Here is a 12,759-nt window from a genome sequence, read left to right as displayed (position 1 = left end):
GATATGGTTTTGAGTACACTATTGCATTAAGAATTCATTCTTCTCTTGCAATTTATATTTCTCTCATTTTCATAACATTCCTTTGTAGAGGAAAAATTCCTTAGAAGTTTCGCCGTTCTTATGGTTTGAAGTACTGCTACCACAAGTGTGTATCCGTCGTATCTTGGGAGACATTTTTCATTCAACTGTGAGCACCGTAACGGGGTAATTTGTATTAAGGAAAGAGTTATACTTGCCTCTGATTTCTTTTTCTACTCCTTATTTCATTTTTGTGGTCGTTTTAGTCATATACTTTGTATCCTTACATTGTGTTCTAATTACGCTCTTACGGGTTAGAAATTTTGCTTACAATAATAGTGTTTTGACTACGCTCCTGCGGGGTGAAACTTTGTTTATTTACAACATATACAACCGTTATACCACTAAAATAAATACCCGCAACAACAAACTTAAGACAAATTTGTACATCTGTTGTTGTTGTTGTTGTTGCTTTAAACACTCTATTTTGGAATAGTCTTCGTGCACTATTCATTTTTTCTTGTTGTTACTACGCTGAACTTCTGTTTGTGTAATAGAAATGACTTCCATTGATGCTAATACAAGTCAAACCAAAATGGAAAATTTGGTCCCATCTAGAGCAAATAATGTGGCTCCTCCAATGGCTATAAAGTTCGGTGACGTAGACTTTAAGATATGGTAACAAAAGATATTGTTTTATCTCACTACGCTAAATCTAGCTAAATTTCTTGAGGAAACCGCTCTCATCGTACAAGAAGGAGAAAACAATCGGGAGTCGATCATTGCTTTGGATGCATGGAAGCATTCCGACTTTCTATGCAAAAACTACATCCTTAATGGATTGGATAACACATTATATGGTGTGTACAGTTCGAAAGACTCGGCCAAGGATCTATAGGATTCATTGGAAAAGAAGTACAAAACCTAGGATGTCGGAACCAAAAAGTTCATTGTTGCCAAGTTTTTGGATTACAAAATGGTGGATTCAAAAATAATCAGCCAAGTGCAAGAGATCTAAGTTTTATTGCATGACATCCATGCCAAAAAAATGGAATTGAGTGAGTCATTCTAAATTGCGGCTATCATCGAAAAATCTCTCATTTGTGGAGAGATTTCAAAAACTATCTCAAGCACAAATGTAAAGAGATGAACTTGGAAGAGTTGATGTTCGCTTGAGGATTGAGGAAGACAATAGGAAGATCAAGAATAAGCCTATTGTTCAACTTGGAGCAAACTTCGTTGAAATCGAGCTAAAGGTCAACAAGAAGCAAAAGATCTCCGATGATGTACCGCGTAGAGATAACTCCAAGAAAGCCAAAAAGTTTAAAGGAAACTGCTATAATTGTGGGAAGGCCGGACATCGCTCAAGCGAATGTCAAAAATAAAAGAAGAATGCACAAGCCCACATGGTAGAGAATGATACCCTATCTCAAGGAATATAAGAGATTAGCCTCTCTACAGTGTGTCTGAGTGCAATATGATTGACAACACAAGGGAATGGTGGGTTGACACCGGTGCTACCCGCCATGTATGTGCTGATAAGTGAATGTTTTTTAACTATCAAGAATTGAATGGGAACAACTTTTCATGGGAAAAGCCGCAAGTTCCAAGATTGAAGGACAAGGTAAAATCACATTAAAGATGACATCCGAGAAAGAGCTTGCCTCAACAACGTCCTACATGTGCCGAAAATATGCATGAATTTAGTATCCGGGTTTCTACTTAGTAAAATAGTTTTAAACTTGTATTTGTGTCCGACAAGTTTATGTTATCCAAGAATGAGATGTATGTAGGAAAATGTTATATGTGTGATAGAATGTTTAAGTTGAATGTTCTAACTATTGTACCAAAGCAAGGCGTTATGAATAAAATTACAAATTCAGTTTACTAGCTTGAGTTATCTTGTTTATAGCATGGTCGATTAGGACACGTGAATTATAAATCAATGCACAAACTTATGAATCAAAGTTTAATTTCGATGCTTAAAATTGATCCTAATTACAAATGTGAAGTATGTGTTGAAGCAAAAATGGCTAAAACACCATTCCATTCAATACAATGGAACACGATACCTCTAGAACTAATTCATAGTGACATGCGATTTGAAATTCGTACAAACTAGAGGTGGTAAGAAGTACTTTGTAATTTTCATCGACGATTGTCAAGGTATTATTTTATCTTTCTTTTAAGAAGTAAAGACAAAGCGTTGGATGCCTTCAAATTATACAAGGTTGAAGTTGAAACGCAACTTAACAAACGAATTAAAAATATTCATAATGATAGAGGAGGTGAATATGGAGCACCATTTGAAGAATTCTATTCCAAAAATGGAATTATTCATCAAATAACGGCACCCTACTCTCTTCAATCGAATGACATTACGAACGAAAAAATAGAACGCTTAAAGAAATATGCAATATTGATAAGTTCGGGTTTACCTAAGAACTTGTAGGGGGAAGCCATCTTAATGGCAAATCATCTTCTTAACAGAATACCCCATAAGAAAATGAAAGAGACTCTATATGAGTTATGAAAATGTCATCCTCCATCCTACCAACACTTAAATGTGTGGAGGTGCTTGATGAGTTAAGATTAATTAGTGATAAGAAGAATCACATGATGCTCACCAATTTGATTTGAGTACCTTTTGATACTTTGAGATATTGAGGGACCAAAATGAAAATAAATTTAAGATTCTGTAATTTTTTTATTTAAGCCAAATAAATAATTAGTGAAAAAGTGAGAATTATCCTATCAATATTAAGCTCATTTTGAAACTCGTATTAAATGACGCATTATGAATTCAAGAAATTGTTAATTTATTTAAGCCAATTGTAGCTCATTAAAGTAAACTACTTGATTGGTAATATAGTTTTCAAATAAAGTCAAATTATAATATCAATATTGGACTCGTATTGAAGCTAGCATTAATGGAATATTATAGGTTCGAGAAAAGTTATCATCATATGCAACGCTAAAATATAATACCGCGGAAGGGATGTAACATTGGACAATAAGATAAATATTGCACGAACATACTATATGGCTAACAGAACTCGATTTATCTCATAAAATAGTATCTTGTGAACCTGATCCAACCAGCGATAGGGAAAATTTAGTGAAAGAACTATTGTAGATTTTAAGGCAATCTGAAAATTCGACATTGTTTTTCTTGTGCAACGGGTGTACTCCCTCTAATAATGCAGTTGATAACATCTAAAAACAAATCAAATCCAACAGTAACGAAATCGACGTGAGCTAGAGCTGGCTAGAACGATGGACGGCGACCCATCTGCGAAAAAATTCTATGATGGAAGACCAGTTTTGCAAGCAAATTGAGGCTGTTAGTCACCAAACAACTGGGATTAGGAAGAGATTGTTGGATGTAGCAATGGAAGAGAATGAGAGTTATGAATCTAACGAGGTATCTCTGTGCATTAAAGTTAGATCTGTAGATGCGTCCAAGAAAGTCCCAATGCCTACGAAGAATAGGAATAAGGAAACAAGGAATATCTTCAAACAAGATGCATCATCTAGCTACCTCTGTCCGAAATAACCAAAGGTACACCTTTCAGCTAAAGCTAAAATTGTCCAAAAAAACAAATTAAATTAGACATTAACTGGTTTCAAACCAAAATGGAAAAAAAATGATGACCTAAGTTTTATTCTCACTAAATTAAATTTGTTGTCCTATTACATAAGCGGACGCATTGATAATAACCAACAATAATGGAGAGAATAAAACATTAGAATACTAAAACAATAACCTCCTCTTTGTCATTATAAGAAACTAGCTATATATGCCCATATTACTTAGTAATTTTCTTTTTCTTTTCTCTATTTACTCGTTTCTCATGATGTGGTGAATATATATACTACATAATTGTTACATGACAGCAAGAGAGTATAATCAACTAGAGGATGCAAAAGATAACACGAAAATGCCAAAGCAGGCATGAAATTAAAGAGATGAAAAACACAGATTCTATATCTCAAGTGCCACTAGAGATTGAATAATTTTCGCAATTTGGGACTTCAAATTTGGCCTACCGAGTTTGCTTTAAATAAATTGTGTAAATGTGTAATGTATCATTGGCAACTTTGAGATCCCCTTGTATATTTCACTTCATGACTTTGAACGTATATGTTGTAGTTAGTAGAAATCATCATGCATAAATTATAATAAAATCAATCAAGCTTTATTTATTTTTAGATGAACAACCAACAATGTTTATTGTAAAGGACAAGGGAATATTGCACCATTAGTCGACTTATGACCTTGTAGCAACTTGGTCCTTTAACCCTTTTTTTGGGTAGAAGTTCCTGACATTTTAGTTTTTGTGGGTCATTGGTTTTCAACGGATGTCATTGTCCATTTGGTCGTCCACAATGAACTTACGGGGATAAGATGAATAAGCATTTAAATTTTAAAAAAATAAAAATAAAAAAGAAAGAAAGAAAGAAAGAGAAAAAAACAAACATACTACTTGCATTTTTCTTCTTCTTTTTTGCTCAAACCACCATGAACAAAAATATGTATTATAATTGAATGGAAATAATAGAAATTACAAACTTGAATAGACATGTACAATGCAACCTTAAGATTTTGGGCTCTAAATCAAATTTTTATATAGGGCATTCTAAGTTAAAAATAAAATCACTTACAATGATTATAAATAAGATTTAATTTTTTACTAAACAAAAATATTCAATGTTACAATAATAATAATTTAAAATTTTCAACTTAATTTTCTTGTTTGATCCCCATTTTTTAAAATATATTTTTCTCTCTTTTTTTAAACACACATTCTTTAATAAAATAGTAATATTACACGCAAATTCAAATTTTTTTCTTAATTTTTAACCACATAATCTCCATTAATTTACTATTTCAAAATACATTCTCAATAGGGGGCTCAAACACTTTAAATTTACTCTTCTAACATTTTGAAAGAAGGAAAGAAGGTTGAGCAACGTATCAACTTCCAATTGTTGAAAGATTGGACTTAAAAAATATTTCAAGAGTTGACTTCAAATATGCTCTTTCTAGCATTTGGAAGGAAGGAAAGGTTGTGCATCAATTTTGATTAGAGACAATTGTTATATATGAAGGTCGAGCAGCACATGTTCTAACTCCAGTTGTTGAAAGATTGGACTTTAAAAAATATTTCAAGAGTTGACTCTAAATTTACTCTTCTAGCATTTTGAAGGAAGGAAAGGTTGTGCATCAATTTTGATTACAGATTGTCGTGAATTATGATCATGGTCGGTCCTGAGGCGAGGCAAATGAGGCCCTCGCCTTAGGCCCAAGATCATAAGGGGCATCATTTCAGCCCATATTTTTTTTTCTTTTTCAAACAAGGCAAAACAGCCCAGATTCAATGGTGTGAGATTTGATGTAAATTTATTGAAGACAAGATCTAAAATGGTTAAATTTTGGGTTTATTTTCTTGAAAATGATGTGGAATTTGATGAATTTTATAAATGAGTATCTATAAATATTCATGTCGTTGTCTTATTTTTGTACAAAAAACTTTGTGAAGATAGATATTTATGTGATTGTATTTGTTAAATCCATGTCGTCGTCTTATTTTTGTACAAAAATTTTGCGAAGATATTACTACATTTTACAATTCTTTCATTCTAAATCTGCTTTAAAAGGGATAGAAAGTCGTATTTTAATCTATATGTATATTTTTGTTTAATTTTAGTTGATAATAAATCTTTAGTCAATTATGCCGATTTCTTAATCTGCACTTCCATACTTGGCACAAGTTCCTTAACTCTATGATTAAATCTTTGGTTTTGTTATTTTATGATATAAATCTTTTGTATAATATATTTGGTTGTTGTTTATATGCTAGTTTTAAGTTAGCAATAGGTCGCATAATTTACTGTTGAACTTTGCATTTACGTTGATTTCGTCGGGGCCTAATTTGTAAAATTCGCCTCGGGCCCGACAATCGCAAGACCGACCCCGATTATGATATATGAAGGTGGAGCAACTAATGCTCTAACTTTCAATTGTTGAAAGATTAAACTCTAAAAAATAACTTGGGCTATCTATCTATCTACGTCTACACTACCTTAACAGGGGCCATAAAAAAAAAATTAAAAAAAATACTATTCATTATTGAGTATCCGTTTCACACTACTATTCAAATGAATTATTTCATATGTACCGAATGGTGTCTCCCCTCTCACAATGCATGTGTGCTCCGCGTGAACTTAAAAATGTCGACATGTGATTCTCACGCTTATTGTGAATAGCAGTGAAGAGGTTCGATAAAAAAATTCAGTACTCGTAACATTGTTCATATTCAAAAATGAGTTCTTTTTATTATTCATTAGTATAATAAGTAATTGGCAGCCAATGGCCGGTTGACTTGGCCTATTTTTTCACAATGACCTTTGATTAAACTTAAGTGAAAAAAAAAAGAAAAAAAAAAGTAATTTTTTTTTTAAATTCACAATATCCATTTTAACCCATTTTGGACGTTAGAAATTTGAACAGTGAAATTTCTCTTTTACCAAAAATCGATTCTTCAAGGTTTCTTCATCTCAATCTCCAGGGGCGGAGCCCCATTAGGTCCAGTACGAGCAGATGCCCGCACTGAACTTTTGGGCTCCAGTAGGGCCAATTTTATTTTATTTATTTATTTATTATTTATTATTATTTTTTTGGTAAAGCCTGGTTCAATAAAAAATGCCCAATTGCCCACAGCCCATGACCCGTTTACTAACCCAAACCCGGAATCTTGATTCAATTAACCCGATTTCGTTCAAATCAAAACCAAACCCTTGCTTGAACTTGAATTGCGTCTCTCTCGACCGGTCGACCCTCGCCTGCTTCTCGTCAGTCGCAACTCCAACTCACAATCGCCAACTTCTAGACTATAGTTCCAGTCCACTGTCCATTGTCAGCTGCCACAACGCTTCCTGCCAGCCCAACTACCCAAGCTACCCAACGAAAGAAGAAGAACTGATTCACTAGATATTGGAGAAGCCCGAAGCAAGAGCCCAGAAGAATGAAGAAGGTGATTTCGATTTCGATTTAATTTTCAATTTCAACCTCCAATTTCTTGTAACAAACTCGAAATTATTTTTCGAGTTCCATTGCGTACTTATACCCAAATCGTGCCTGCTGTTCTGTGATTTCCAATTGGGAATTTTCAGTGAGACAAAAAGGATTTTTGGACTATTTCTTGTTATAATATACATGTGATGTGTTATGTGTATGTAATAGCAATGAATTATTTGTGGGTTGGGGCATAGCATTTAAGGAGATGGGAATGGGAATATGGGATGATGACATTCCTGCTTAAGCTCGACCAATTCTGCTGCTACTGAGTGCCGAATCCGATATGGCAGCGTAGGTTTTTAGTGAAATGGAACATAAATTTTATAGTTGAAAATTATGTTATTAGTGTAATTACTGATCAATCCATTTTTAAATTTTTTATATATGGTAATGTTCATCTATGAACAAAAACAAGTCATTTATGGATATTGTTTGTGATGGCAAAGAGCTGTGCTAACTTCCATTGCGTAACTGCGTTCGACAAGTGCAGGCGTGCAAGTGCAGCACTCGCCTTCGATTTTGGAGCCGTCACCTGTACCTGCTTTGGAGTGGAAATTGCGAACTACTATGTGAAATTGTAAGTTCAGGTTGCTTAAGATTTGGAAATAGTATAAATTGTATTGTGAAATTGCAAATTGGAAGGTGAATTGATATTGTGAAATTGGATTGATAATGTGAAATTGTGAATTAGATTGTGAAATGTGAATTGCACTGGAAATTGAAATTGTGAAATTGTAAATTTATGATCCTTTTGTCATTATGAATTATTCTTACTCACTTCAAGTAATAATTGGATATCAAATGTTTAAATCCAAATATCAAATGAATAGATAATTTGAACGAAAAAGGAACGTAGATAATGTTGATGAAGGGGTATTGAATAATGTGAAATTTGATGTCACAAAACTTCCAACTGATCCTGATTTAAGGATATCTATTTTGGATTACAATGATAACATCTGAGATGAAGTTCGAAGAGCATATATGTTAAAGGGTCCTTGTCAGCTCCAAGATCATGACTTTCTAAAACGACAATTTGGAGTAACAATTAGACGATTCAATCCTTCGTGGTTTAAAGAGTTTGGTAGTTGGTTGGAGTACAGTGTAGAGAAGGATGCTGCTTATTGTTTGTATTGTTATCTTTTCAGAACAAGTTCTGGAAAGCAAGGTGGAGGTGAGTCTTTTGTTGGCGAAGGTTTTACATATTGAAAAGATAAAAAAAAAAAAAAGGCTTCATACTCATGTTGGACTTCATGATAGTGCATATAATTAAGCTCGCATTAAGTGTGAAGTATTGATGAATCAAGAGCAACTCATTCAATCATTTGTCTACAAACAGTCAGAACAAGCAAGAAATGCATATGTTACACGTCTTAATGCATCCATTGATTGTGTTCGAGTTCTTTTGCGACAAGGGCACTCATTTCGAGGTCATGATGAATCTGAAGATTCTCTCAATCCAAGTAACTTCTTAGTGCAATTGCAATTTTTGGCTGCTCATAATGAAGTTATTAATGCCATCACATTGGGAAATTCTCCTCACAATTGCAATTGACATCATCTGATGTTCAAAAGGATATAGCAAATACTTGTGCTATTGAAACGATCAATGTTATTATCAAAGATGTTGGCGACTCACTAATTTCTATTCTAGTTGATGAATCTTGTGATGTGTCAATGAAGGAGCAAATCTCTATTGTTTTACGTTATGTAGACAATAGTGAGCATGTCAATGAACGCTTCAAAGGGATTGAACATGTTATAAGTACCACGACTCTATCACTTAAGGCTGCAATTGATAGAGTATTTTTCAGATATAATTTGAGCATGTCTAGATTGAGAGAACAAGGTTATGATGGAGCAAGTAATATCCAAGGTAAGTTTAATGGTCTGAAAACACTCATTTTGAAGGAGAGTCGATGTGCCTTTTACATACACTGTTTTTCTCATGAACTCCAACATGCACTTGTGGCTGTTGCAAAAAAGAACGTCCCTATTACTAACTTCTTTCGTGTGGTTGGGGACGTGATAAATACTGTTGGAGTATCTTCCAAATGTTGTGATCTTCTTCGAGAAATACAATTAGACTTTTATTGTTGAGGTATTGGAAAAAGGTGAGATTTTAAGTGGACGAGGACTTAATCAAGAAACGACCCTTCAGCGCTCTGGTGATACACGATGGAGTTCATATTATAATTCTTTGGTCAGCTTGCTTGCTATGTTCTCTTCTGTTTTAGATGTACTTGCAATGATTGTTGAAGATGAATCTTGTTATTGTGATCAAAGATCTGATGCAACAAATTTATTGGAGTCGATACAAAAATTTGATTTTGCATTTAATCTATAGTTGATGAGAAGTGTGTTGGGGATGTCAAATGAACTGTCAAAGGCATTGCAAAGGAAAGATCAAAATATTGTGAATGCAATGCAATTGGTGAGATTGTGCAAACGACGACTCCAAATAATGAGAGACGAAGGGTGGGACTCCTTTTTGGAAGAAGTATATTCTTGTTGTCAACAACATTACATTGATGTACCCAACATGGATGATGCGTTTGTACGCCTTGCACTTCGTTGTTGCCATCAGCGTAATTCTCTAGAAATTACAAATTTACATCATTATCGAGTAGATTTGTTCTACTCTATCATCGATTTACAACTTCAAGAATTGAATGATCGTTTCTCGGAGGTAAATACAGAGTTACTCCTTTGTGTGGCTTGTTTATGCCTACAAGATTCATTTTCTTCTTTTGACAAGAAAAGCTTGATTAGACTTGTTGAGCTTTATCCATTAGATTTCTCTGTAGTAGATATCATTACACTTAGCGATCAACTTGAGATTTATATTTTTGACATGCGCTCTAACAAAGAATTTGAAGGGTTGAATGACCTTGGTGATCTTGCGGAGAAGTTAGTTATGACAAAGAAAAATAAGGTATATCCATTGGTTTACAGACTTTTGACTTTAGCATTGATTTTACCTATTGCTACCGCTACTATGGAGAGAGTCTTTTCTACAATGAGCATCGTAAAGAATAGATTGTGCAGTCGGATGGGTGATCAGTAGACGAATGATAGCACTATTATTTATGTGGAGAATGATATAATTTTGAAACTCGATAATAAAGTTATTGTACGACGATATCAAAATATGAAAACTCACAAGGAAAAAATTTAATATATAAATTATGTCGCTTTTAATATTGTTGTAATATTATTTTATTTTTTTATCATCATTAAATCTATGACCAAATACTCAAAGTTCGATGTCGAAAAATATAGCCGCACTGAATACAAATCCTGGCTCCGCCCATCTCTATCTCCATTCTTCAAGGTTCTTCATCCATCCCCATCTTCAAGGTTTCTTCATTTTATTTGGTTAGATTTTAATTTCGTTTGCTTATAATACGATGGATGATGTTTTTTTTTTTTTTTTTTTGCTGTAATATTCATTGATTTAAACAAAAAATTCTTTGTATTGTTGAAGAAATCCAAATCTGCAAAGAAATCACAGAGGATCAATTATCTGTTAATGGGGTCTGGCGGTCGGGGTGGGGGTCCGTTAACTGACTCCCCAAACGCAGCCTTAGTATATCTTCCCGTACTTTTGGTTGTCTCTTACTTCATACTTGCTTTACCTTTGTATCTCCATTTCCCTTGGACTCCGACATCGACTTTGGGGACGGGACAGGGACGAAGAGGATCGCGATATCATCGGACTTCGACATACACTCTGGGGATGAGGGCGAAGGTGACGAAGACGATGAAGAAGAAGGATCCATTGCGGAAGCCGGCGTGGCGAAAGAGGACCTGAAGCTCGAGATCAATGTCCGCAAGGCCTAGGTCGATTTCTTAACCCTTTCCTTTCCATTAACGGTTCTTTGTAATGGGAAAATTATTGGTGAACCCATTTTCCAGTGGCTGCTCCTCTCTAAATGGGAATTATCGTTTCTTGGTTTCAGCAAATCGGCGTAAGTGACCTTCTCGCTTTTGACCTCTGTCTTTACAGAAGGTGAGGCTCAGGGGCACCCCATTAACAGTGGCAACAGCAAAGAAAGAGAGAGCAACCATCGCTTTGTTCCTAAACCTGATGAAGCCACCGGGCCATTCTCAGAAGCTGTGCTTCTTAGAGAGGTATTTTTCTTCTTCTAATACCTTGACCACTACTTTGTTGGAGGTATTTACAATTTTATCTTCAGAAGTACTTCAATTACAAGTCTGACTGTGAAATTTTTAGAGAGGGTGCAATATATATTTCAAAATTAGTTCAATTTCAAGCCACAAAGATTTACTATAGAAATCATTTTGCATAGTTTGGTGGCAAAATCTTTTTGTTTTAGCTATAGCAGTTTTAGTTCATTGAGCCAAGACGCGGATAAACATCATAAACTGTAAAGTAGAAGCATGGAGGAGTACTTTGGAATTTATAGGTTTTTTGGTTAAGTAGAACTAAATACATTAATTGAAATGTCCATTTCGTTAAGAAGGAATAAGGATAATAGCAACTTGATTAATTTACATACCAACCTCACATAATGAAATGGAGCAATGCTACAAGAGTTCTATATTTTGTGAAATATGTACTCACTTTAAAAGGCAATTGCCAACGCTTGTTAGATCAACTATACTTGTTCATAATAAATTTTGTCCATGATAAAGGCAGTTGTTCTTAAGGCGAATAAAAATTTTAAGATGGATGTATGGCCATAGAAGAATGGATAAAATCAGAAATGAATACCCATGACAAGTCGAGGTGACTCCATTGAAGATAAAAAAGAAAAAATGACGACTTGAATTGTTAGATATGTATTGTGTAAATTCAGGGAAGTTCTTTTTAACAAGAATCCATGAGGTCCCAAAAGAAAACATGTTAGAAGAGGGGGATGTACACCAAAATTAATATTTTATGATAATTTGATTAAAATATATAGTTTTATTGGACCATTCAATAATAGTCACAGATCAGATGGTTGGATGAAGGAAGACTCGTGTAGTCAACCCCAAGCTACTAGGACTTTTTCAGAACTTATCCAAAAAGAGGTGTTTCTGGTATGCATTTTACTGTTGACTATGAGAATTATAGGAACAGAAGAAGCTCTTACATTTTGGAATTATTTCAGCCCCGAATCTTTGACTCCAATTTTCAAAAGATTTTACGTGAATGTAGATTTTGGTTTTTATTTCTGAGAAAATTCAGGTATGTTGGAAACATTCACACCTAGGTGACTAAACCGCTTCACGAAGTTTTTGCAACTACTGGTCTTGTTCAAAGCTTACAGCTTGTTAGAAAGGAAAAGGTATAGTCTCTGTAGTTTTTTTTTTTTTTTTTTTTGCCATAGAGGCTAATATTAATGGGATGCGATGATTATGTTAGTTTTGGGCTGTGAATTTTGATTGTCTCCTTGTATACTAGCAATTATTGTTCTTGGAAAATGGAAAACTTGGACGTTATTTTGCTGTACTTCATTTGATCATTGAAGATCTGATTTTTATACCTTAAAAGAGTGATTCTTATATTTCAACTGATCCTATTCTATGGTTGATTAATTTCTCATTCCTATTGGATTAAAGGAATGAAGTTGTTATAGTCTTTTTATGTTTAATGGAATATGTTGCATTTTGTTCTATATAGATATAAAGTGTGTCTTTTTTTTTTTTTT

General features: G+C 34.1%; 1 protein-coding gene and 1 long non-coding RNA gene across 13 annotated transcripts in view; both read left to right on the top strand.

The window, feature by feature from the left end:
- Positions 1-7,536: 7,536 nt before the first annotated feature.
- LOC111398133 (zinc finger MYM-type protein 1-like) lies at positions 7,537-10,166 on the top strand. Its single transcript, XM_023025085.1, has 6 exons — positions 7,537-7,676; positions 8,248-8,273; positions 8,374-8,562; positions 8,682-8,975; positions 9,214-9,338; positions 9,447-10,166. The coding sequence occupies exons 1-6, from the start codon at positions 7,537-7,539 to the stop codon at positions 10,164-10,166; spliced, it is 1,494 nt and encodes a 497-aa protein (XP_022880853.1).
- A 188-nt stretch (positions 10,167-10,354) lies between these two features.
- Positions 10,355-12,759, top strand: part of LOC111397609 — a 6,438-nt gene continuing 4,033 nt past the window's right edge. For 2 of the 12 annotated variants that reach the window (XR_002703292.1, XR_002703282.1), the window contains exons 1-2: positions 10,524-10,942; positions 11,062-12,396. This is a non-coding gene — a long non-coding RNA (uncharacterized LOC111397609). Of the gene's footprint in view, positions 10,478-10,522; positions 10,943-11,061; positions 12,397-12,759 lie in introns of those variants that run through there. The other 10 variants (XR_002703287.1, XR_002703288.1, XR_002703284.1 and 7 more) reach the window with 10 other exon arrangements.

Source organism: Olea europaea, chromosome 7, assembly GCF_002742605.1.
Source record: "Olea europaea var. sylvestris chromosome 7, O_europaea_v1, whole genome shotgun sequence".
NCBI classification, from domain to species: domain Eukaryota; kingdom Viridiplantae; phylum Streptophyta; class Magnoliopsida; order Lamiales; family Oleaceae; genus Olea; species Olea europaea.
Note: the sequence above shows the minus strand (reverse complement) of the source record. Positions and strands in the feature narration are given on the sequence as shown.